We start from the raw sequence: 27,997 nt of genomic DNA, 5'->3' as shown, positions 1-27,997 counted from the left end.
TGCGCCTGTTACTCGTGGGATATTGAGGTTGTTACTCGTGCGATATTGAGGTTGTTACTCGTGGGATATTGCTCTAGTTACTCGTGCGATATTGCGCCTGTTACTCGTGCGATATTGCTCTAGTTACTCGTGGGATATTGCGCCTGTTACTCGTGGGATATTGCTCTAGTTACTCGTGGGATATTGCTCTAGTTACTCGTGGGATATTGCTCTAGTTACTAGTGGGATATTGCTCTAGTTACTCGTGGGATATTGCTCTAGTTACTCGTGGGATATTGCGCCTGTTACTCGTGGGATATTGCTCTAGTTACTTGTGGGATATTGCTCTAGTTACTTGTGGGATATTGCTCTAGTTACTTGTGGGATATTGCTCTAGTTACTTGTGGGATATTGCTCTAGTTACTTGTGGGATATTGCTCTAGTTACTTGTGGGATATTGCTCTAGTTACTTGTGGGATATTGCTCTAGTTACTTGCGGGATATTGCTCTAGTTACTTGTGGGATATTGCGCCTGTTACTCGTGTGATAATGAGCTTGTTACACGTGGAATATTGTGCCTGTTACTTGTGCGATATTGAGGTTGTTACTCATGCGATATTGAGGTTGTTACTCGTGGGATATTGCGCATGTTACTCGTGGGATATTGCGCATGTTACTCGCGGGATATTGCTCTAGTTACTCGTGGGATATTGCACCTGTTACTCGTGGGATATTGCTCTAGTTACATGTGGGATATTGCGCCTGTTACTCGTGGGATATTGTGCCTGTTACTCGTGCGATATTGCTCTAGTTACTCGTGGGATATTGCTCTAGTTACTCGTGGGATATTGCGCCTGGTACTCGTGGGATATTGCGCCTGTTACTCGTGGGATATTGCGCCTGTTACTCGTGCGATATTGAGGTTGTTACTCGTGCGATATTGAGGTTGTTACTCGTGGGATATTGCGCCTGTTACTCGTGCGATATTGCGCCTGTTACTCGTGCGATATTGAGGTTGTTACTCGTGCGATATTGAGGTTGTTACTCGTGCGATATTGAGGTTGTTACTCGTGGGATATTGCTCTAGTTACTCGTGGGATATTGCTCTAGTTACTCGTGGGATATTGCACCTGTTACTCGTGCGATATTGCTCTAGTTACTCGTGGGATATTGCGCCTGTTACTCGTGGGATATTGCTCTAGTTACTCGTGGGATATTGCTCTAGTTACTTGTGGGATATTGCTCTAGTTACATGTGGGATATTGCGCCTGGTACTCGTGGGATATTGCGCCTGGTACTCGTGGGATATTGCGCATGTTACTCGTGGGATATTGCTCTAGTTACTCGTGGGATATTGCTGTAGTTACTTGTGGGATATTGCTCTAGTTACTTGTGGGATATTGCTCTAGTTACTTGTGGGATATTGCTCTAGTTACTTGTGGGATATTGCTCTAGTTACTTGTGGGATATTGCTCTAGTTACTTGTGGGATATTGCTCTAGTTACTTGTGGGATATTGCTCTAGTTACTTGCGGGATATTGCTCTAGTTACTTGTGGGATATTGCGCCTGTTACTCGTGTGATAATGAGCTTGTTACACGTGGAATATTGTGCCTGTTACTTGTGCGATATTGAGGTTGTTACTCATGCGATATTGAGGTTGTTACTCGTGCGATATTGCACTTGTTATTCGTGGGATATTGCGCCTGTTACTCGTGCGATATAGAGGTTGTTACTCTTGTGATATTGAGCTTGATACTCGTGCGATATTGCGCTAGTTACTTGTGTGATATTGAGCTTGTTACTTGAGCAATATAGAGGTTGTTACTCGTGCGATATTGAGGTTGTTATTCATGACATATTGCACTATGTTACTCGTGGGGTATTGCGCTTGTTATTCGTGGGATATTGCGCCTGTTACTCGTGCGATATCGAGGTTGTTACTCTTGTGATATTGAGCTTGATACTCGTGCGATATTGCGCCTGTTACTCGTGGGATATTGCGCCTGTTACTCGTGGGATATTGCTCTAGTTACTTGTGGGATATTGCGCCTGGTACTCGTGGGATATTGCGCCTGTTACTCGTGCGATATTGCGCATGTTACTCGTGGGATATTGCGCCTGTTACTCGTGGGATATTGCTCTAGTTACTCGTGGGATATTGCGCATGTTACTCGTGGGATATTGCGCCTGTTACTCGTGGGATATTGCTCTAGTTACTCGTGGGATATTGCGCATGTTACTCGTGGGATATTGCGCATGTTACTCGTGGGATATTGCTCTAGTTACTCGTGGGATATTGCGCCTGGTACTCGTGGGATATTGCGCCTGTTACTCGTGGGATATTGCTCTAGTTACTCGTGGGATATTGCGCCTGTTACTCGTGGGATATTGCGCCTGGTACTCGTGGGATATTGCGCCTGTTACTCGTGGGATATTGCGCATGTTACTCGTGGGATATTGCTCTAGTTACTCGTGGGATATTGCTCTAGTTACTCGTGGGATATTGCTCTAGTTACTCGTGGGATATTGCTCTAGTTACTCGTGGGATATTGCTCTAGTTACTCGTGGGATATTGCGCCTGTTACTCGTGGGATATTGCGCCTGTTACTCGTGGGATATTGCGCATGTTACTCGTGGGATATTGCTCTAGTTACTCGTGGGATATTGCTCTAGTTACTCGTGGGATATTGCTCTAGTTACTCGTGGGATATTGCTCTAGTTACTCGTGGGATATTGCGCCTGTTACTCGTGCGATATAGAGGTTGTTACTCGTGGGATATTGCTCTAGTTACTCGTGGGATATTGCGCCTGTTACTCGTGGGATATTGCTCTAGTTACTCGTGGGATATTGCGCCTGGTACTCGTGGGATATTGCGCCTGTTACTCGTGGGATATTGCGCCTGTTACTCGTGGGATATTGAGGTTGTTACTCGTGCGATATTGAGGTTGTTACTCGTGGGATATTGCTCTAGTTACTCGTGGGATATTGCGCCTGTTACTCGTGCGATATTGCGCCTGTTACTCGTGCGATATTGCGCCTGTTACTCGTGCGATATTGCGCCTGTTACTCGTGGGATATTGCTCTAGTTACTCGTGGGATATTGCGCATGTTACTCGTGGGATATTGCGCATGTTACTCGTGGGATATTGCTCTAGTTACTCGTGGGATATTGCTCTAGTTACTCGTGGGATATTGCGCCTGTTACTCGTGGGATATTGCTCTAGTTACTCGTGGGATATTGCTCTAGTTACTCGTGGGATATTGCGCCTGTTACTCGTGGGATATTGCTCTAGTTACTCGTGGGATATTGCGCCTGTTACTCGTGGGATATTGCGCCTGTTACTCGTGGGATATTGCGCATGTTACTCGTGGGATATTGCGCATGTTACTCGTGGGATATTGCTCTAGTTACTCGTGGGATATTGCTCTAGTTACTCGTGGGATATTGCTCTAGTTACTCGTGGGATATTGCTCTAGTTACTCGTGGGATATTGCGCCTGGTACTCGTGGGATATTGCTCTAGTTACTCGTGGGATATTGCGCCTGGTACTCGTGGGATATTGCTCATGTTACTCGTGGGATATTGCGCATGTTACTCGTGGGATATTGCTCTAGTTACTCGTGGGATATTGCTCTAGTTACTCGTGGGATATTGCTCTAGTTACTCGTGGGATATTGCTCTAGTTACTCGTGGGATATTGCGCCTGTTACTCGTGGGATATTGCGCCTGGTACTCGTGGGATATTGCGCATGTTACTCGTGGGATATTGCGCATGTTACTCGTGGGATATTGCTCTAGTTACTTGTGGGATATTGCTCTAGTTACTCGTGGGATATTGCTCTAGTTACTCGTGGGATATTGCTCTAGTTACTCGTGGGATATTGCGCCTGTTACTCGTGCGATATAGAGGTTGTTACTCGTGGGATATTGCTCTAGTTACTCGTGGGATATTGCGCCTGTTACTCGTGGGATATTGCTCTAGTTACTCGTGGGATATTGCGCCTGGTACTCGTGGGATATTGCGCCTGGTACTCGTGGGATATTGCGCCTGTTACTCGTGGGATATTGAGGTTGTTACTCGTGCGATATTGAGGTTGTTACTCGTGGGATATTGCTCTAGTTACTTGTGGGATATTGCGCCTGTTACTCGTGCGATATTGCTCTAGTTACTCGTGGGATATTGCGCCTGTTACTCGTGGGATATTGCTCTAGTTACATGTGGGATATTGCTCTAGTTACTTGTGGGATATTGCTCTAGTTACTTGTGGGATATTGCTCTAGTTACTTGTGGGATATTGCTCTAGTTACTCGTGGGATATTGCGCCTGTTACTCGTGGGATATTGCTTTAGTTACATGTGGGATATTGCTCTAGTTACATGTGGGATATTGCTCTAGTTACTTGTGGGATATTGCTCTAGTTACTTGTGGGATATTGCGCATGTTACTCGTGGGATATTGCTCTAGTTACTTGTGGGATATTGCTCTAGTTACTTGTGGGATATTGCGCCTGTTACTCGTGTGATAATGAGCTTGTTACACATGGAATATTGTGCCTGTTACTTGTGCGATATTGAGGTTGTTACTTCTACGATATTGAGGTTGTTACTCGTGCGATATTGAGGTTGTTACTCGTGCAATATCGAGGTTGTTACTCGTGCAATATTGAGGTTGTTACTCGTGCGATATTGCACTTGTTATTCGTGGGATATTGCGCTTGTTATTCGTGGGATATTGCGCCTGTTACTCGTGCGATATAGAGGTTGTTACTCTTGTGATATTGAGCTTGATACTCGTGCGATATTGATGTTGTTACTCGTGACATTGCACTCATTACTCGTGGGATATTGCGCCTGTTATTCGTGGGATATTGAGGTTGTTACTTCTACGATATTGAGGTTGTTACTCGTGCGATATTGAGGTTGTTACTCGTGCAATATCGAGGTTGTTACTCGTGCAATATTGAGGTTGTTACTCGTGCAATATCGAGGTTGTTACTCGTGCAATATTGAGGTTGTTACTCGTGCGATATTGCACTTGTTATTCGTGGGATATTGCGCTTGTTATTCGTGGGATATTGCGCCTGTTACTCGTGCGATATAGAGGTTGTTACTCTTGTGATATTGAGCTTGATACTCGTGCGATATTGATGTTGTTACTCGTGACATTGCACTCATTACTCGTGGGATATTGCGCCTGTTATTCGTGGGATATTGAGGTTGTTACTTCTACGATATTGAGGTTGTTACTCGTGCGATATTGAGGTTGTTACTCGTGCAATATCGAGGTTGTTACTCGTGCAATATTGAGGTTGTTACTCGTGCGATATTGCACTTGTTATTCGTGGGATATTGCGCTTGTTATTCGTGGGATATTGCGCCTGTTACTCGTGCGATATTGCTCTAGTTACTCGTGGGATATTGCTCTAGTTACTTGTGGGATATTGCTCTAGTTACTCGTGGGATATTGCTCTAGTTACTCGTGGGATATTGCTCTAGTTACTCGTGGGATATTGCGCCTGTTACTCGTGCGATATAGAGGTTGTTACTCGTGGGATATTGCTCTAGTTACTCGTGGGATATTGCGCCTGTTACTCGTGGGATATTGCTCTAGTTACTCGTGGGATATTGCGCCTGGTACTCGTGGGATATTGCGCCTGGTACTCGTGGGATATTGCGCCTGTTACTCGTGGGATATTGAGGTTGTTACTCGTGCGATATTGAGGTTGTTACTCGTGGGATATTGCTCTAGTTACTTGTGGGATATTGCGCCTGTTACTCGTGCGATATTGCTCTAGTTACTCGTGGGATATTGCGCCTGTTACTCGTGGGATATTGCTCTAGTTACATGTGGGATATTGCTCTAGTTACTTGTGGGATATTGCTCTAGTTACTTGTGGGATATTGCTCTAGTTACTTGTGGGATATTGCTCTAGTTACTCGTGGGATATTGCGCCTGTTACTCGTGGGATATTGCTTTAGTTACATGTGGGATATTGCTCTAGTTACATGTGGGATATTGCTCTAGTTACTTGTGGGATATTGCTCTAGTTACTTGTGGGATATTGCGCATGTTACTCGTGGGATATTGCTCTAGTTACTTGTGGGATATTGCTCTAGTTACTTGTGGGATATTGCGCCTGTTACTCGTGTGATAATGAGCTTGTTACACATGGAATATTGTGCCTGTTACTTGTGCGATATTGAGGTTGTTACTTCTACGATATTGAGGTTGTTACTCGTGCGATATTGAGGTTGTTACTCGTGCAATATCGAGGTTGTTACTCGTGCAATATTGAGGTTGTTACTCGTGCGATATTGCACTTGTTATTCGTGGGATATTGCGCTTGTTATTCGTGGGATATTGCGCCTGTTACTCGTGCGATATAGAGGTTGTTACTCTTGTGATATTGAGCTTGATACTCGTGCGATATTGATGTTGTTACTCGTGACATTGCACTCATTACTCGTGGGATATTGCGCCTGTTATTCGTGGGATATTGAGGTTGTTACTTCTACGATATTGAGGTTGTTACTCGTGCGATATTGAGGTTGTTACTCGTGCAATATCGAGGTTGTTACTCGTGCAATATTGAGGTTGTTACTCGTGCAATATCGAGGTTGTTACTCGTGCAATATTGAGGTTGTTACTCGTGCGATATTGCACTTGTTATTCGTGGGATATTGCGCTTGTTATTCGTGGGATATTGCGCCTGTTACTCGTGCGATATAGAGGTTGTTACTCTTGTGATATTGAGCTTGATACTCGTGCGATATTGATGTTGTTACTCGTGACATTGCACTCATTACTCGTGGGATATTGCGCCTGTTATTCGTGGGATATTGAGGTTGTTACTTCTACGATATTGAGGTTGTTACTCGTGCGATATTGAGGTTGTTACTCGTGCAATATCGAGGTTGTTACTCGTGCAATATTGAGGTTGTTACTCGTGCGATATTGCACTTGTTATTCGTGGGATATTGCGCTTGTTATTCGTGGGATATTGCGCCTGTTACTCGTGCGATATCGAGGTTGTTACTCTTGTGATATTGAGCTCGATACTCGTGCGATATTGCGCTAGTTACTTGTGTGATATTGCGCCTGTTAATCGCGGGATATTGAGCTTGTTACTTGAGCAATATAGAGGTTGTTACTCTTGTGATATTGAGCTTGATACTCGTGCGATATTGCGCCTGTTACTCGTGGGATATTGCGCCTGTTACTCGTGGGATATTGCTCTAGTTACTTGTGGGATATTGCGCCTGGTACTCGTGGGATATTGCGCCTGTTACTCGTGCGATATTGCGCATGTTACTCGTGGGATATTGCGCCTGTTACTCGTGGGATATTGCTCTAGTTACTCGTGGGATATTGCGCATGTTACTCGTGGGATATTGCGCATGTTACTCGTGGGATATTGCTCTAGTTACTCGTGGGATATTGCGCCTGGTACTCGTGGGATATTGCGCCTGGTACTCGTGGGATATTGCTCTAGTTACTCGTGGGATATTGCGCCTGTTACTCGTGGGATATTGCGCCTGGTACTCGTGGGATATTGCGCATGTTACTCGTGGGATATTGCGCATGTTACTCGTGGGATATTGCTCTAGTTACTCGTGGGATATTGCTCTAGTTACTCGTGGGATATTGCTCTAGTTACTCGTGGGATATTGCGCCTGGTACTCGTGGGATATTGCTCTAGTTACTCGTGGGATATTGCGCCTGGTACTCGTGGGATATTGCTCATGTTACTCGTGGGATATTGCGCATGTTACTCGTGGGATATTGCTCTAGTTACTCGTGGGATATTGCTCTAGTTACTCGTGGGATATTGCTCTAGTTACTCGTGGGATATTGCTCTAGTTACTCGTGGGATATTGCGCCTGTTACTCGTGGGATATTGCGCCTGGTACTCGTGGGATATTGCGCATGTTACTCGTGGGATATTGCGCATGTTACTCGTGGGATATTGCTCTAGTTACTTGTGGGATATTGCTCTAGTTACTCGTGGGATATTGCTCTAGTTACTCGTGGGATATTGCTCTAGTTACTCGTGGGATATTGCGCCTGTTACTCGTGCGATATAGAGGTTGTTACTCGTGGGATATTGCTCTAGTTACTCGTGGGATATTGCGCCTGTTACTCGTGGGATATTGCTCTAGTTACTCGTGGGATATTGCGCCTGGTACTCGTGGGATATTGCGCCTGGTACTCGTGGGATATTGCGCCTGTTACTCGTGGGATATTGAGGTTGTTACTCGTGCGATATTGAGGTTGTTACTCGTGGGATATTGCTCTAGTTACTTGTGGGATATTGCGCCTGTTACTCGTGCGATATTGCTCTAGTTACTCGTGGGATATTGCGCCTGTTACTCGTGGGATATTGCTCTAGTTACATGTGGGATATTGCTCTAGTTACTTGTGGGATATTGCTCTAGTTACTTGTGGGATATTGCTCTAGTTACTTGTGGGATATTGCTCTAGTTACTCGTGGGATATTGCGCCTGTTACTCGTGGGATATTGCTTTAGTTACATGTGGGATATTGCTCTAGTTACATGTGGGATATTGCTCTAGTTACTTGTGGGATATTGCTCTAGTTACTTGTGGGATATTGCTCTAGTTACTTGTGGGATATTGCGCATGTTACTCGTGGGATATTGCTCTAGTTACTTGTGGGATATTGCTCTAGTTACTTGTGGGATATTGCGCCTGTTACTCGTGTGATAATGAGCTTGTTACACATGGAATATTGTGCCTGTTACTTGTGCGATATTGAGGTTGTTACTTCTACGATATTGAGGTTGTTACTCGTGCGATATTGAGGTTGTTACTCGTGCAATATCGAGGTTGTTACTCGTGCAATATTGAGGTTGTTACTCGTGCGATATTGCACTTGTTATTCGTGGGATATTGCGCTTGTTATTCGTGGGATATTGCGCCTGTTACTCGTGCGATATAGAGGTTGTTACTCTTGTGATATTGAGCTTGATACTCGTGCGATATTGATGTTGTTACTCGTGACATTGCACTCATTACTCGTGGGATATTGCGCCTGTTATTCGTGGGATATTGAGGTTGTTACTTCTACGATATTGAGGTTGTTACTCGTGCGATATTGAGGTTGTTACTCGTGCAATATCGAGGTTGTTACTCGTGCAATATTGAGGTTGTTACTCGTGCGATATTGCACTTGTTATTCGTGGGATATTGCGCTTGTTATTCGTGGGATATTGCGCCTGTTACTCGTGCGATATCGAGGTTGTTACTCTTGTGATATTGAGCTCGATACTCGTGCGATATTGCGCTAGTTACTTGTGTGATATTGCGCCTGTTAATCGCGGGATATTGAGCTTGTTACTTGAGCAATATAGAGGTTGTTACTCGTGGGAAATTGCTCTAGTTACTTGTGGGAGATTGCGCCTGGTACTCGTGGGATATTGCGCTTGTTATTCGTGGGATATTGCGCCTGTTACTCATGCGATATAGAGGTTGTTACTCTTGTGATATTGAGCTTGATACTCGTGCGATATTGCGCTAGTTACTTGTGTGATATTGAGCTTATTACTTGAGCAATATAGAGGTTGTTACTCTTGTGATATTGAGCTTGATACTCGTGCGATATTGCGCTAGTTACTTGTGTGATATTGCGCCTGTTACTCGTGGGATATTGCGCCTGTTACTCGTGGGATATTGCGCTAGTTACTTGTGTGATATTGAGCTTATTACTTGAGCAATATAGAGGTTGTTACTCGTGCGATATTGAGGTTGTTACTCATGACATATTGCACTATGTTACTCGTGGGGTATTGCGCCTGTTACTCGTGCGATATCGAGCTTGTTACTCTTGTGATATTGAGCTTGATACTCGTGCGATATTGCGCTAGTTACTTGTGTGATATTGCGCCTGTTACTCGTGGGATATTGCGCTAGTTACTTGTGTGATATTGAGCTTATTACTTGAGCAATATAGAGGTTGTTACTCGTGCGATATTGAGGTTGTTACTCTTGTGATATTGAGCTTGATACTCGTGCGATATTGCGCTAGTTACTTGTGTGATATTGAGCTTATTACTTGAGCAATATAGAGGTTGTTACTCGTGCGATATTGAGCTTGATACCCGTGCGATATTGCGCTAGTTACTTGTGTGATATTGCGCCTGTTACTCGTGGGATATTGCGCCTGTTACTCGTGGGATATTGCGCCTGTTACTCGTGGGATATCGAGCTTGTTATTCTTGTGATATTGCGCCTGTTACTCGTGGGATATTGCGCCTGTTACTCGTGGGATATTGCGCCTGTTACTTGTGTGATATTGGAGGTTGTTACTCATGCGATATTGCGCTTGTTATTGGTGGGATATTGTGCCCATTACTCGTGCGATATTGAGGTTGTTACTCGTGACATATTGCACTAGTTACTTTGTGGGTTATTGCGCTTGTTACTTGTGCGATATTGAGATTGTTTTTCTTGCGGTATAGAGGTTGTTACTCGTGACATATTGCACTAGTTACTCATGGGACATTGTGCCTGTTACTCGTGTGATATTGAGCTTGATACTCGTGTGATATTGAGCTTGTTACTCGTGCGATATTGCGCCTGTTACTCGTGCGATATAGAGGTTGTTACTCGTGGGATATTGAGGTTGTTACTCATGACGTATTGCACTATGTTACTCGTGGGGTATTGCGCCTGTTACTCGTGTGATATTGAGCTTGATACTCGTGTGATATTGAGCTTGTTACTCGTGCGATATTGCGCCTGTTACTCGTGCGATATAGAGGTTGTTACTCGTGGGATATTGAGGTTGTTACTCATGACGTATTGCACTATGTTACTTGTGGGGTATTGCGCCTGTTACTCGTGTGATATTGAGCTTGATACTCGTGTGATATTGCGCCTGTTACTCGTGCGATATAGTGGTTGTTACTCGTGGGATATTGCGCCTGTTACTCGTGGGATATTGCACCTGTTACTCGTGGGATATTGCGCCTGTTACTCGTGCGATATTGCGCTTGTTATTGGTGGGATATTGTGCCCATTACTCGTGCGATATAGAGGTTGTTACTCGTGTGATCTTGAGCGGTTACAGTTTATTTTAAGGTGTCGTTGTTACAGTGTATTTATATATTTAAGTACTGAGTAATATTAATTAACAACATGTACTTACTATAGGGTTAGGGTAGGATTAGGGTTTGGTTGAGGGTTATTTGCATGTAATTATTCATAATTACTATGGTAAGTACATGTAACGTATGTAACAAGTGCACTGTAAAATAAAGTGTTACCTGAGCTTGTTACTCGTGTGATATTGAGCTTTTTACTCGTGTGATATAGAGGTTGTTACTCATGCGATATTGAGCTTGATACTCGTGCGATATAGCGCTAGTTACTTGTGTGATATTGCGCCTGTTACTCGTGCGATATAGAGGTTTTTACTCGTGGGATATTGAGGTTGTTACTCATGCGATATTGCGCTTGTTATTGGTGGGATATTGTGCCCATTACTCGTGCGATATTGAGGTTGTTACTCGTGACATATTGCACTAGTTACTTTGTGGGTTATTGCGCTTGTTACTTGTGCGATATTGAGGTTGTTCTTGCGGTATAGAGGTTGTTACTCGTGTGATATTGAGCTTGTTACTCGTGCGATATTGTGCCTGTTACTCGTGCGATATAGAGGATGTTACTCTTGTGATATTGAGCTTGATACTCGTGCGATATTGCGCTAGTTACTTGTGTGATATAGAGGTTGTTACTCGTGGGATATTGAGGTTGTTACTCATGACGTATTGCACTATGTTACTCGTGGGGTATTGCGCCTGTTACTCTTGTGATATTGAGCTTGATACTCGTGCGATATTGTGCCTGTTACTCGTGCGATATATAGGTTGTTACTCGTGGGATATTGAGCTTGTTACTCGTGTGATATCGTGCCTGTTACTCGTGCGATATAGAGGTTGTTACTCGTGACATATTGCACTAGTTACTTTGTGGGTTATTGCGCTTGTTACTCGTGTGATATTGAGGTTGTTCTTCTTGCGATATAGAGGTTGTTACTCGTGGGATATTGCGTCTGTTACTCGTGGGATATTGCGCCTGTTACTCGTGGGATATAGAGGTTGTTACTCATGCGATATTGCGCTTGTTATTGGTGGGATATTGCGCCCATTACTCGTGCGATATTGAGGTTGTTACTCGTGACATATTGCACTAGTTACTTTGTGGGTTATTGCGCTTGTTACTCGTGTGATATTGAGGTTGTTCTTCTTGCGATATAGAGGTTGTTACTCGTGGGATATTGCGTCTGTTACTCGTGGGATATTGCGCCTGTTACTCGTGGGATATAGAGGTTGTTACTCATGCGATATTGCGCTTGTTATTGGTGGGATATTGTGCCCATTACTCGTGCGATATTGAGGTTGTTACTCGTGACATATTGCACTAGTTACTTTGTGGGTTATTGCGCTTGTTACTCGTGTGATATTGAGGTTGTTACTCTTGTGATATTGTGCTTGATACTCGTGCGATATTGAGCTTGATACTCGTGCGATATTGCGCTAGTTACTTGTGTGATATTGTGCCTGTTACTCGTGCGATATAGAGGTTGTTACTCGTGGGATATTGAGGTTGTTACTCATGACGTATTGCACTATGTTACTCGTGGGGTATTGCGCCTGTTACTCGTGTGATATTGAGCTTGATACTCGTGCGATATTGCGCTAGTTACTTGTGTGATATTGCGCCTGTTACTCGTGCGATATAGAGGTTGTTACTCGTGGGATATTGCGTCTGTTACTCGTGGGATATTGCGCCTGTTACTCGTGGGATATTGCACCTGTTACTCGTGCGATATTGCGCTTGTTACTGGTGGGATATTGCGCTAGTTACTCGTGGGATATTGCGCTAGTTACTCGTGTGATATTGCGCCTGTTACTCGTGCAATATAGAGGTTGTTACTCGTGGGATATTGCGCCTGTTACTCGTGGGATATTGCGCCTGTTACTCGTGGGATATTGCGCCTGTTACTCGTGGGATATTGCGCCTGTTACTCGTGGGATATTGCGCCTGTTACTCGTGGGATATTGCGCCTGTTACTCGTGGGATATTGCGCCTGTTACTCGTGGGATATTGCGCCTGTTACTCGTGGGATATTGCGCCTGTTACTCGTGGGATATTGCGCCTGTTACTCGTGCGATATTGCGCTTGTTATTGGTGGGATATTGTGCCCATTACTCGTGCGATATAGAGGTTGTTACTCGTGGGATCTTGAGCGGTTACACTTTATTTTAAGGTGTCATTGTTACAGTGTATTTATATATTTAAGTACTGAGTAATATTAATTAACAACATGTACTTACTATAGGGTTAGGGTAGGATTAGGGTTTGGTTGAGGGTTATTTGCATGTAATTATTCATAATTACTATGGTAAGTACATGTAACGTATGTAACAAGTGCACTGTAAAATAAAGTGTTACCTGAGCTTGTTACTCGTGCGATATTGAGCTTTTTACTCGTGTGATATTGAGCTTGATACTCGTGCGATATTGCGCTAGTTACTTGTGTGATATTGCGCCTGTTACTCGTGCGATATAGAGGTTGTTACTCGTGGGATATTGAGGTTGTTACTCATGACATATTGCACTATGTTACTCGTGGGATATCGCTCTAGTTACTTGTGGGATATTGCGCCTGTTACTCGTGCGATATTGAGGTTGTTACTCGTGCGATATTGAGGTTGTTACTCATGCGATATAGAGGTTGTTACTCATGCGATATTGAGGTTGTTACTCATGCGATATTGAGGTTGTTACTCGTGCGATATTGAGGTTGTTACTCATGCGATATAGAGGTTGTTACTCTTGTGATATTGAGCTTGATACTCGTGCGATATTGCGCTAGTTACTTGTGTGATATTGAGCTTGTTACTTGAGCAATATAGAGGTTGTTACTCGTGCGATATTGAGGTTGTTACTCGTGCGATATAGAGGTTGTTACTCATGCGATATAGAGGTTGTTACTCTTGTGATATTGAGCTTGATACTCGTGCGATATTGCGCTAGTTACTTGTGTGATATTGAGCTTGTTACTTGAGCAATATAGAGGTTGTTACTCGTGCGATATTGAGGTTGTTACTCATGACATATTGCACTTGTTACTCGTGGGGTATTGCGCCTGTTACTCGTGCGATATCGAGCTTGTTACTCTTGTGATATTGAGCTTGATACTCGTGCGATATTGCGCTAGTTACTTGTGTGATATTGAGCTTGTTACTTGAGCAATATAGAGGTTGTTACTCGTGCGATATTGAGGTTGTTACTCTTGTGATATTGCGCCTGTTACTCGTGCGATATAGAGGTTGTTACTCGTGGGATATTGAGGTTGTTATTGGTGGGATATTGTGCCCATTACTCGTGCGATATTGAGGTTGTTACTCGTGACATATTGCACTAGTTACTTTGTGGGTTATTGCGCTTGTTACTTGTGCGATATTGAGGTTGTTCTTCTTGCGGTATAGAGGTTGTTACTCGTGTGATATTGAGCTTGTTACTCGTGTGATATTGTGCCTGTTACTCGTGCGATATAGAGGATGTTACTCTTGTGATATTGAGCTTGATACTCGTGCGATATTGCGCTAGTTACTTGTGTGATATAGAGGTTGTTACTCGTGGGATATTGAGGTTGTTACTCATGACGTATTGCACTATGTTACTCGTGGGGTATTGCGCCTGTTACTCTTGTGATATTGAGCTTGATACTCGTGCGATATTGCGCTAGTTACTTGTGTGATATTGAGCTTGTTACTTGAGCAATATAGAGGTTGTTACTCGTGCGATATTGAGGTTGTTACTCGTGCGATATAGAGGTTGTTACTCATGCGATATAGAGGTTGTTACTCTTGTGATATTGAGCTTGATACTCGTGCGATATTGCGCTAGTTACTTGTGTGATATTGAGCTTGTTACTTGAGCAATATAGAGGTTGTTACTCGTGCGATATTGAGGTTGTTACTCATGACATATTGCACTTGTTACTCGTGGGGTATTGCGCCTGTTACTCGTGCGATATCGAGCTTGTTACTCTTGTGATATTGAGCTTGATACTCGTGCGATATTGCGCTAGTTACTTGTGTGATATTGAGCTTGTTACTTGAGCAATATAGAGGTTGTTACTCATGCGATATTGAGGTTGTTACTCTTGTGATATTGCGCCTGTTACTCGTACGATATAGAGGTTGTTACTCGTGGGATATTGAGGTTGTTATTGGTGGGATATTGTGCCCATTACTCGTGCGATATTGAGGTTGTTACTCGTGACATATTGCACTAGTTACTTTGTGGGTTATTGCGCTTGTTACTTGTGCGATATTGAGGTTGTTCTTCTTGCGGTATAGAGGTTGTTACTCGTGTGATATTGAGCTTGTTACTCGTGTGATATTGTGCCTGTTACTCGTGCGATATAGAGGATGTTACTCTTGTGATATTGAGCTTGATACTCGTGCGATATTGCGCTAGTTACTTGTGTGATATAGAGGTTGTTACTCGTGGGATATTGAGGTTGTTACTCATGACGTATTGCACTATGTTACTCGTGGGGTATTGCGCCTGTTACTCTTGTGATATTGAGCTTGATACTCGTGCGATATTGCGCTAGTTACTTGTGTGATACTGCGCCTGTTACTCGTGCGATATAGAGGTTGTTACTCGTGCGATATAGAGGTTGTTACTCGTGCGATATAGAGGTTGTTACTCGTGGGATATTGAGGTTGTTACTCGTGGGATATTGCGCCTGTTACTCGTGGGATATTGCGCCTGTTACTCGTGGGATATTGCGCCTGTTACTCGTGGGATATTGCGCCTGTTACTCGTGGGATATTGCGCCTGTTACTCGTGGGATATTGCACCTGTTACTCGTGGGATATTGCACCTGTTACTCGTGCGATATTGCGCTTGTTATTGGTGGGATATTGTGCCCATTACTCGTGCGATATAGAGGTTGTTACTCGTGGGATCTTGAGCGGTTACACTTTATTTTAAGGTGTCATTGTTACAGTGTATTTATATATTTAAGTACTGAGTAATATTAATTAACAACATGTACTTACTATAGGGATAGGGTAGGATTAGGGTTTGGTTGAGGGTTATTTGCATGTAATTATTCATAATTACTATGGTAAGTACATGTAACGTATGTAACAAGGGCACTGTAAAATAAAGTGTTACCTGAGCTTGTTACTCGTGCGATATTGAGGTTGTTACTCGTGTGATATTGAGCTTTTTACTCGTGTGATATTGCACTCGTTAATCGTGCGATATTGAGCTCATTACTCATGAGATATTGCGGCCATTACTTGTGCGATATTGTGTAAGTATATCATATAATATAAATATGAGACAAAAACATTTTAGTGGCATATAACTACATTCTATAGGATTCAGAGTTGTTTCATGCAAGCATGTTCATCATTAATTAACTGTATGAAATGCGTATTAAATGAACACTTAATCGACAGCCTTAATTTATATCTCAAATATATGACAGTTCTGAAAAAAAAATAGAATTATGAAATAAAAATTTCTTTTTTCATTTTTTTCCCATTGCGGAAACGAGCTTCCACCGTCTGACACACAGTATTATGTTTGAATCCCTCACCTTCTCAGCAGCCCATTTCTCATGGGAATGTTCTGCGTATTTGTTTGCGATGAACTCAAGCTTCTCCGGGAGGCAGATGCTGCGAGAGGAAACGAGGAAAGTCATTCGTCTCAGACAGTCGCATGTGACGATGAGTTTTTCCGGCAGATAATCTTAAACGCACGTACTTGGCTGTGTTTATGGGTCTGGGGTCGAAGTTTCCCTGCATGTCCACAGACACCTGCTTCTCCATTGTGGTGCTGAGCGTCGAGTCGATGTAGTCAGGTGGAAGAGCTCCGGCGATGGCGCTCAGACACGGCATGGCCATCTTAAACAAATCCTGTTCGTACTTCTGCGAGCAGACATTCACAGTGTGAAAGAAGTCTTTTCTGCTCAACAAGGCTGCATTTATTTCATTAAAAATACAGTTATTGGACCAATATTTGGTGACAATATAGTTTAATGAGAGATTTACAAGCAATTTTTTGCATAAAATTAGGTTCAGCACAAGGGTTAAATGTTTCCTTGTTACATTAAAAGATTAATTACTTAAAAAAAAAAAATCTACTGACCCCAAACTTTTGAATGGTATTGTACAGTCACATAATGAGCCAGCATGCTTCACCTTCTGAGACAGAGAGTCAAAGATTCCCCAGAAGATCTTCTTGGTGAGCAGAAGCTCCTCTTCAGACGCCAGACCGTAACTGCCCCATCCGGACGGCAAGCAGTAATACTTCCAGTTCTGCTCGTAATGATTCGTCAGCAGCTGCGACACACAATCATCCTCATATAACAACACTTGATCCATGTGTTATCAACTAATGAAGCTTTCACAGAAACATACTCTTCAAAAACACTGTTTTTGCTCATCAAAAGAGTCAAGTATGGCATGATGAATGTGGGAGTGACTCAAACGGAAGAGGTGGCGTCAAGCTATGGATAACTGAGGGAAATAAGCCTGAGATACGGTGAAGAAAACTCAAATCTACAGAGACGGTGCTGCAGTGAAAGTATAAACACAAACTCTGTCAATTATCAGATGCTGTTTACCTTCAGAGGCATCTTACAGTATTCAGACAGCAACGGCACGTCAAACACCAGCCGACGCAGAAGATGCTGCAGCATGGAGGGTCTGAGGTACCTGGAACAGATTAAATCGACACAAACTCAACCAGTCTGCCGCTTTCAGAACAACAATAATGCTCTATTACTGGAGCATGCTGGTTAAACTGGATATTGCTGCTAAACATACTGGTGCTGTTCACACCAAGAACCATAACTACAGCGATAACTATTATCATAACTAAAATGATAACTATAGCAACATTACAATAACTATAATGATAACGATAACTACAGCAAAATTATAATGATACTATAATGATAACTATAATAACTATAGCAAAACTACAACGACAATAATGATAACTATAGCGATAACTATAATGATAAACAATAACTTCAACACAACTACAAAGATAACAACTTTAACTATACCGATAACTATAACAAAACTACAACAATAACTAACAACAACTATAACAAAACTATGATAGCTATAACAGTAACTATAACAAAACAACAACTATAATGATAGCTATAACCGTAACTATAACAAAACAACTATAACAAAACTACAATAACTGAAACAAATGCTATAACAACAACTATAATGTAACTACGATAACTAGAACGATAACAAATAACTTTGACAAAACTACAAAGATATCAACAACTTTATACCGATAACTATAAAAAAACTACAACAATAACTATAACGATAACTGACAACAACTATAATGAAACTATGATAACTATAACGATAACAAACAATAACTTTGATAAAACTGCAAAGATAACAACAACTTTAACTATACTGATAACTATGACAAAACTACAACAATAACTATAACGATAACTATATCAATAACTATAACGATAACTGTAACGACAACTAACAACAACTATAACAAAACTATAACGATAACTATAACAATAACTATAACGATAACTATAACAATAACTATAACGATAACTAACAACTATAACAAAACTACAACGATAACTATAACAATAACTATAATGGTAACTATAACGATTACTAACAACAACTATAACAAAACTATAACGATAACTATAACGTAAACTATAACGATAACTATAACAATAACGATAACTAACAACTATAACAAAACTATAACGATAACTATAACGTAAACTATAACGATAACTATAACGATAACTAACAACAACTATAACAAAATACAACGATAACTATAACAATAACTATAACGATAACTATAACGATAACTAACAACAACTATAACAAAACTATAACGATAACTATAACATTAACTATAATGAAACTACATTCACACCTATAATGATAACTATACTTATAAGAAATCTATAATGGATAACTAATGATAACTAACCAAACTATAAAGATAACTATAGCAATAACAACAAAACTACGACAACTATAACTACACCAATAACTATAATAAAATTGTAACAATAACAATAACAAAGCTACAATGATTAACTATAACAAATCAAAATATTATAGTGATAACTATAATGATATTTTTACTATAACTATAATGAAATTACAGTTTTGTCGTCTGCCACTTTAAATGATGGATTCTTATTGGCTGTCAATGTTTTTATCATTCATCAGCTGGAAAAACATCGCTCTGAAAGTGATTCCAACGATATCGTTATTCTGTAATAGTTGTAGTGTGGTCTGCTACTCTCAGAGTCAGAAGGATTATTAAAACTAAAATACGGATATATTTATGGTTCTTGGGGTGAACGGGCCTTGGATTAAGGGATCCAGTATAGTCAGCCGGTCACAGAATAAACCAAGACCAGCTTTACTTCACAGTAAGGAGCAGCTTGTCCAGTACGCACTTGCAGACGGCCAGTAAGCACTCCTCGATGGCGTCCCGCTGGGCTTTGGTGAGCGAGCAGCCCTTGGACAGGCGGTAGATGGTGTAGAGCGTGGAGTCGATGAGCGCGGCGTGATGCTCCGTGCCGGAGAAGTGAGGAGCGCAGCGGCTGAGCAGAGGCAACATGGCCGAACCGATGTACCTGTTCATGGCCAGAGCCGTTTCTGTGGTCCGCAAAGCCTCCTGGGAATGAACAGAGAGAGCGTGACTCAATAAATGATTCATGATCTTTGAATCAGATGGTGTTTTGCTAACATCATCATCAAGTTATTAAAACATTATTTCTGAAAGTTCTATTAATGTTACATTTTTTTGAAGTATTGAAGTAGAAATTGAAGTAGTTTCATAATTGATGAACATTAACACTGTTATTTTCATGTTTATTGCTGTAAAGCTGCTTTGAAACGATCTGTATATTGTAGAAATTAACGTGTTGTGACTTCTACTGCAATAAACCTTGTGATCGTGAAGTTTCCCAGAGTGCACGGCTAATTTAGGAGGATAAGAGAGAGATCCTTTAAACTGCCAGCATTAGTGTTTTGAGCTCAAACACGATCTGTACAGCAGTCATTAAAACCGTGCGGTGCGGTGCTGCCTCCAGGCAACATGGTCCATTTCAGTTTGTTTTTAATAAAATAAGGCACCAATTGATTGAGCAAACGTATCTCAGGACAGAATAATAAATAAAATACAGAAATACTGATCAATAAAAGTGCAAAAAAGACCAAAACATGACCAACAGGGGTCCATTTTGTTTGCCGTTTCAGCACGTCACATGGCTCCATATTTTCTCCAATGAAAAGTGGTTTTTTCACTTGTTTGTATCCATTTAATCACCCACAAAAAAACTATGAGTCACCTTCACTGGCAAGTAAAGAAGTATTTTTAAGAACTTTACATTATATATCATCAAATGTTTTAGAGCAGTGGTTCCCCCTGAAGGGATCACCATCCTTCTGCGTACTCCCTCTCTTCCACTTCGACTGCAGTCACACCTTTACCATTAAGAGACCATATTTGCCCCCTAAATTGATTTTCCACTGCATTTTTTTTGCTTTATGAATAACTTTATAAAATAAATAATGTTTTAAATAAAAAAATGTTCAATAGAGAAATATTCAATGATGGTAAAACTAAGTAAAACATATTAAACTAAAACCGCCAGTAGGTGGCAGCAAGTTACTGTTTTTATGAGTGAGTCATTGAATCATTCATTCAGTAATGAAGCAAATGGCTGTGAATGAGTCTTTGAATCATTTACTCTCACGATTCGTTCAAAGACGTGTGTTGTAGTTCTGCTGTGGTTTTCATTAGAACTATTATTTAATTGCAAAATAGAGTAATTACTGACAGTACTGTGTTTAAAATGTACGTTTTATTTTTTGACCTGTTGTATAATAATGGCACGTTTGCAGTCATGTGGATATTTGGGAACAGCTGCATTCTTGCTCGTTATCATCATTAAATACAAGAACTCACACAAGGAATGTTTTTGTATCGGAGAAAGTTTGAGTCTTAAATCGAAATTAATCCACTATCTGTGTCTATATTTGTTCTTCATGCGAATAAGTGCTAAATCCCCACTTTTACAAAGGTGGATTGTTGAGAACGACAATAATTTAGCGCGATTTAAGGCAGCAGACTGCGCACAATCAATCATATGCATGCTGCTTGTGTGGATACAGTCATTTTTGACTGCAAATGATGAGGTAATTTGATTAAATGTACTGGATTTACAGCATTTTGGCAGTCAGAAAAACATGCTCGGTTTTAATAGTATTTTAAGGTAGAATTAAATGAACTACTCAGCACGAAATCATAGTGACAATCCATCATGGAGAGAGAGAAGATGGAGATGAGGATGAAGATGGATATGATAACTTGATATAATAACATAATAATATGATGGTTTGGTAATACTATGGTACAATGTTGCCTGAGGGCAACAGCTGGATATAAAATGTTACTTTTTATTAAATATGAAACTTTTAATACATTAAAAACTGGATAAATTTGTTTGTTCAAGGGTCTATAAATATAATAAATATATTTCTTTTTTCTACATGAAAATGCCAAATGTTTGATTTTTTTCCATTGTGGTACAATGTTTCCTCGAGGCAACAAACTTATAAAAATTAAATAAATTAAAAAATTATGAAAATGTTTATTGATATTGTTAAAGTGTCAAATCATATTGCGTATTAACTACCGAGAGCTACTGGTGAGACAGAGAGGCTCATGGGATCTGCGGGTTAAAGCGTGACGGACTGACCGTGTCCAGCGAGGCGGCGGCTCTCAGGTCCGGCAGGAACCCCACCTCTAACAGATGCAGGAGGAAGCTCTGGTCCTCGATGCCGTAGACACGGTCCAGAAACAGCACCATGGGCGCCTTGTGGTCCGGACAGAAGCTGGCCGACACGTCCGGCTCCGTGACGCTGCCGTCTGACGGAGAGACAGATGCGTGAGATCACCGTCCAATCAAATCCCCACGGATGAAATCAAGCCCCGCCCTACATTTGTTCTTGTTTGCAAAGCAGTCGGATATACGACACAATACTGGACAAAATAAGAGTTGTTCGGTACCTTTATGGACCATGGGCATTTTGAGAGGGATGCTGATGATGCCGACCAGGTCCTCGGTGGGAACGAGAGAGCGCAGGATGGCACGGATCCTCAGAGCTTCACCTTTACCCTTATTGATCAGCTGAGGGACGAGATCAAGATCACATGATCAGTCATGGGGATCGATCACGGCCTGTGAACTGAGCGTGTCAGTGAGACTCACGTGCATCTCTGGAGCGCAGCGGCCCAGCAGATCGATCAGAGCCGAGTAGAATGACAGAATGGCGTTTCCCATGTGGAGAACCTCCTCTTCCTCATCGCCGTCAGTGGAGCTGCAGCAGAGAGAGATGAAGTGTGTGTGTGTGAGTGTGTGAGTGTGTGTGTGTGTGTGAGTGTGTGTGTGTCTTACACGTCTGAAGCGTGAGCCGGGCCTGTGCTGGGCAGATCCAGCGCCGGGTTCTCCGAGATCTTGATGGCCTCCTTCATGGCCGCCAGCAGCCCATTTCCTCCCTCTCCTCGCAGGGCGGGGCCGAAACACTCCGGCCGACGAATCAGAAGCTTCACCACAACGCTGGAGTTTTCCTCCACGCTCTCACCTGACCGGAGATGATTTAACATATCTAACTTGCACCTACACTGGCGAATCATCCTATCAGAATGATTTCTGAAAGATCATGTGACACTGAATGATGCTGAAAATTCAGCTTTGATCACAGGAATAAATTACACTTTACTATATATTCACATAGAAAACAGCTGATTTACATTATAAAAATATTTCAAAATTTTTACTGCATTTTTGACCAAATAAATGAAGCTTTGGTGAGCAGAAGAGACTCAAAAACGTAATTATTCCAAACGTTTGACTGCCAATGTAAGGCAGCGTTTCCATCCCATGTGTTCAAGAGAACAGAATCTGAGTGTGTGTTTATTCACCGTTGACAAACACTGCGAATCGCAGGAAGGACAGGTAACGCTCGCCCTCGATAGGGTTCCAGCCGATGTCTGGATATCCTTTGGCCAAGAGCATCGGACAGCTCTGCAGACCGCAGCCGGCCAGATACGTCACGACCTGCTCACGCAAACACATCACGACACGCAAGTTAAAAACAGTTATCGGTTATGCAAACAGATAAACATCATAATTTGAGGGAGCAGATGTGAAGGGAGCAGCCATCTTGATGATGACATCAGTGGTTGGGACTGTGAACACACCTTGTCCAGGTCGGGCTCCTCCAGCGCGAGCGCCAGGCCGTTGTTGTCCATCACTGATGAAGCCGCCACGTCTAGAGGAGTGGATCCTCTCATGGACGGAGACGCTGTTGACACAAACACACAAACTCACATGGACTACACAGGAAACGCAAACCATTCAGTCAATCAGAAAAATGTCAAATGTAACTAATTTTAAAATAAAATAAAAAAATTGTTGAATGAAATCATAAAAATATGCAATTAACAATTTTAAAACAAAAACACTTACTAATAATTAAATCATAAAAATGTCAATTTAAAAAAAAAAAAAAAAATTAATGAAATCCTAAATTTACGAAATTAAAATTAATAGATAATTTTAAAATAAAAACAAATCAAAATAAAAAATACTAATTAATGAATGAAATCCTAAACACACAAAATTAAAATTTAAAAATAAAAACAAATCAAAATAAATCACTAATAATTATTTAAATCATAAAAATGTACAACAAATAAATAATTTAAAAATAAAAACAAATAAAAAAATATAAAATTAAAATAAATCATTTAAAAAACAAAATAAAAAATCATAAATCATTAAATAATAAAACAATTAAATCATAAAAATGTAAAATTAAAATAATTTTAAAATACAAAATCTAAATAAATACTAATTAATTAAATCTTAAAAATGGAAAATAAAATATAAAAAATAATCAAAATAAAACACTTCTAAATAATTTAATCATAAAATAAATAATTTTAAAATAAAAACAAATTCATTTTTTTAAAACAATCAAAATAAAACTCATGCTAAAAAAAGATGAAATATTATTTTATTTTTTTTAGCTGCATGTCATGTGACCATGAACATGAATGTGGAAATTACGGAAATATTAGCTTAAAAATGTATATTAGCTCAAAGGGGTTCAGCTGATGAAAAAGTCTGGGAATCGCTGTGTTCAGCCGGAGACACACACACACACACACACACTCCAGCAGAGGGCAGTATGGACCGCTGAAAACACACTTCATCTCAACACGCTCTTATCAGAGCAGTGTGATTCTTCCACCCGCTCCTGCCGTCACTCACCCAATCCCACGCTGCTGTTCTCCAGCAGGTAGCTCAGGTGATCAAACATGGCCTTCTGGTTCTGACGGCTGATGCGACAGAAGTAACACAGGAAGCGACAGCAGCTCGCCACCATCTTGGGAAACGCGATCTCCTGTTCCAGAAGGAATACAGAAGATCATCGATCCGCTGAGGGTCACGTGTGTGTTTAGATCGATGCTGGACACCAGCGGCTCATAAATCACACAGCGCTTATTAAAACAGCGGACACGACATCAGCGTGTGTTACTGTCAGAAAACTACCTCATATCTTCAGTCATTTCTCTTCTCCAGTGCTTGATTTAAGATGTAGGTGCTGAAAACAACATCATATCACGTACCTGAGACTTTCCTCCTCCCAGGACGTTCACCATCACCTCCATGACGGTCTCGTGCATCCCCAGAACCCTCATCAGGTTGGGATGCTGGTAGAACACCTTATTATTCATGATGTCGCTGAAACACACACATTATCTGTATAAATATGAATTAGTTGAGTGCGCGATTACTCAAAGGCATCATCCTCACCCCAGGCCGTCGATCATCAGCTGCTCCTCCTCTTTGCCCATGCGCACGCTGAGCAGCGAGCGGATCTGCCCCAGAGACGCCAGCAGGTGGATGGTGTCGTGGACGGAGGCGGCGCTGATGGTGTAGGTCTTCCTCATGGCGCGGAGCAGCTCGCCGATACTGTCGTACTGCCGCCGCAGCAGGCTGAACATCACGCGCACCAGCTCCGGGTCCTGGATGTGCGTCTCCTGAGCCCAGCTCACCATCGTCTGAGAGATCAGCTCCTTCAGGTTCGCTTCACGCACAAACACACGACACGGAGCATGAGAACCACCACAGGCGCAGAGAGTGAAACGAGTCATTACTGATGCAGTGATGTTCGGTGCTGAACACTTTAATCTACAGCGAGATCAGGAAACACCTTCACATCTTCTTACCGAAGATCACATGACACAAATGATCTACCTGAAGTCATGCATATGAGAGCATATGAATATTTAAAATCCATGTTTTGAACAAGTATCTTAAACCCTCTAACTATCTGGCTCATATTTAAAAAAATAAAAAAATTCTATATAAAATATATATATAAAAATAAAATATAAAATAAAAAAATGAGATATAAAATGTATAAAATAAAATAATAAAAAATAAAATAAAAAATGAAATAAAATGTATAAAATAAGATAAAAAAATAAATAAAATAAAAATAAAATTAATATAAAATAAAATAAAAATAAAAAATGAAATAAATGTATAAAAAAATAAATAAATTAATCAAATATAAAAAAATAAAACATGAAATAAATGTATAAAATAAAATAATAAAAATTAAATTAAATAAAAATAATAAAATAATAAAATAAATATAAAATAAAATAAAAATAAAAAATGAAATAAAATGTATAAAATAAAATAAAAAATTAAATTAAATTAAAATTAAAAATAAAATATAAAATAAAACAAAATATATAAATAAAAAAATATATATAAAATAATTAACAATAATAAAATCAAAATCAAAAATAAAATAAAACAAAAAATCAAAATAAATGCACCACCATTTTTTCAGGTTGAGTTGGTTTTCCATCTCTTGTGTGATAATGAGATGAGAAAGAGCAGCTATAAATAGAATATCACAACAGAATTCAGTATGCAGTGAAACCCTTCAGGCTTTATTAAAACACGATCAATCAGCGGCTCATTCGAGGACCCGATTTAGACCACTATAGTCAAGTCTTCATTAATATAACGCTCTTCACAATACATATTGTTTCAAAGCAGCTTCAGGAAAATTACTGTCAAGCTAAAGTTGGTTTTTGATTGAATCACTTCTGATGTAAAAATTAATTATTACTTTATTAGTGTTCACTAATATTTTGAATTAGTTTTTATTTTTATATTTTCTGTTTTCATTTTAATTTTAGTTAGAGTTCAAAGTAATTCTGTTTATTTTTATTAATTTTTATTTCAGTTTTAGTATTTGAAGTTAAACTAAATAACATTTAATTTTTTAAATGTATTATATTTTATTTTAATTTAATCAGCCATCAACATTAAAAATATATATTTACCCTAATATTAACATGGTGTTTTATTTCAGTTTATTTTGTTGTTGCAAAAATGTAATGTTCAAAACACTGTGGTAATACCGCGGTACTGTCAGTGCTGAGGTTTAATGAGAGCAGAGAAAGCAGGAGGAAGTGCTGCGCTTGAAAATCCTCCAGACGCGTGTCAGATCGAGGGCAGCGTGTGCTGAGTTCATTCTCAGACGCCATTAGAGCCACTGTAATGGGCCTTAAAGGAAAGTGACTGATGGGAAAAACATGGGCTGAGGTCATCTGTCACTCACTCGCTCAGCTGCTCTGTCTGTCAGCGGTAAATAAGCGTTTTATAGAGCAGCCAATCAGAGCGCTGATGAACGGTCCCGCCGAGACCTGGAGAGACATCACACAACGCTGAGCTCAGGAGAGACACGCCAAATGGAATTGAACCTGTGTGTGTGTGTGTGTGTGTGTGTGTGTGTGTGTGTGTGTGTGTGTGTGTGTGTGTGTGTGTGTGTGTGTGTGTGTGTGTGAAAAACTGCAATCAGCAAACTCAGCAAACAGAAGAAGAGCAGCTTTCTCACCTTGAACTTTTTAAATGAATCTCACTAAAACGTGTCTGGCTCATATAAAATAAAATAAAAATAAATTAAAAAATAAAATAAAATAAAATAAAATAATAAAAATACATAAAAAATACAATACAATAAAAAGAAAATACAATAACATAAAAAATATAAAATAAAATAAATAAAATACAATAAAAATAATAAAATTACAAAAATATACAATAAAATAAATTACATTAAAATAATAATAAAAGAATATAAAATAAAAATAATAAATAAATAAATATATATAATATTTATATAAATAATAAATTTTAATAATAATAATAATAATAAAATAAAAAATACAATACAATAAAATAAAAATAATAAACAATAATAAAATACAGTACAATAAAATATAATTAAAAATACAATTAATAAAATACAATAAAATCTAATTAAAAATAAAAAAAAAACAAAAAAAAAAACAATATAAAATAAAATAATAAAATAAAATAATAAATGGGAACTGCATGACTGCAACTATAACGGTCCTATAAAACACAAACACAAAGGTCTCAGTTTTACTTACAGGGAGCAGTTTGTTCTTTCTCTGTGGGTTCAGCTTCAGATTTCTGCGGTTGACCTTTGATCTTATAGATCAGGGCGAGCAGGCGACCTTTAATCGACGTGTCCTGATCCTCCTCATCCTCCTCCACTGGAATCCCTGCAGTGACACAGATGAAGGACACTCATTCTCAGTGACATCACTGTCCCGTCTCACGACCGGATTCATGACATCTGAAGCTCCCCACAAACCAGAGCTCATCCATTATTGAAAACATCTTGATGTGAGATCCAGCGAACACAAACATCTGCTTCAGTCAGTGTTTCTACACCTGCAGTGAAATCCAGCTCAAGCCGTTTCCAACCAAAGCTGAGAATTTAACTTGAATATGGC

General features: G+C 40.3%; 1 protein-coding gene across 1 annotated transcript in view; it reads right to left on the bottom strand.

The window, feature by feature from the left end:
• Positions 1–27,997, bottom strand: part of LOC137006957 (ryanodine receptor 3) — a 139,156-nt gene that overhangs the window by 57,781 nt on the left and 53,378 nt on the right. Inside the window, exons 39-53 of the mRNA XM_067368130.1 lie at positions 27,629–27,763; positions 24,963–25,236; positions 24,776–24,890; positions 24,417–24,549; positions 23,342–23,445; positions 23,063–23,198; positions 22,536–22,722; positions 22,350–22,458; positions 22,148–22,268; positions 21,837–22,006; positions 19,527–19,747; positions 17,664–17,754; positions 17,239–17,379; positions 16,802–16,965; positions 16,635–16,713 (exon numbers count right to left, since the gene is read on the bottom strand). Of these exons, the coding sequence (XP_067224231.1) occupies positions 16,635–16,713; positions 16,802–16,965; positions 17,239–17,379; positions 17,664–17,754; positions 19,527–19,747; positions 21,837–22,006; positions 22,148–22,268; positions 22,350–22,458; positions 22,536–22,722; positions 23,063–23,198; positions 23,342–23,445; positions 24,417–24,549; positions 24,776–24,890; positions 24,963–25,236; positions 27,629–27,763 (2,180 nt within the window). The remainder of the gene's footprint in view (positions 1–16,634; positions 16,714–16,801; positions 16,966–17,238; positions 17,380–17,663; positions 17,755–19,526; positions 19,748–21,836; positions 22,007–22,147; positions 22,269–22,349; positions 22,459–22,535; positions 22,723–23,062; positions 23,199–23,341; positions 23,446–24,416; positions 24,550–24,775; positions 24,891–24,962; positions 25,237–27,628; positions 27,764–27,997) is intronic.

Source organism: Chanodichthys erythropterus, chromosome 18, assembly GCF_024489055.1.
Source record: "Chanodichthys erythropterus isolate Z2021 chromosome 18, ASM2448905v1, whole genome shotgun sequence".
Taxonomy (NCBI): domain Eukaryota; kingdom Metazoa; phylum Chordata; class Actinopteri; order Cypriniformes; family Xenocyprididae; genus Chanodichthys; species Chanodichthys erythropterus.
This window is presented reverse-complemented; position numbering and strand designations above follow the sequence as displayed.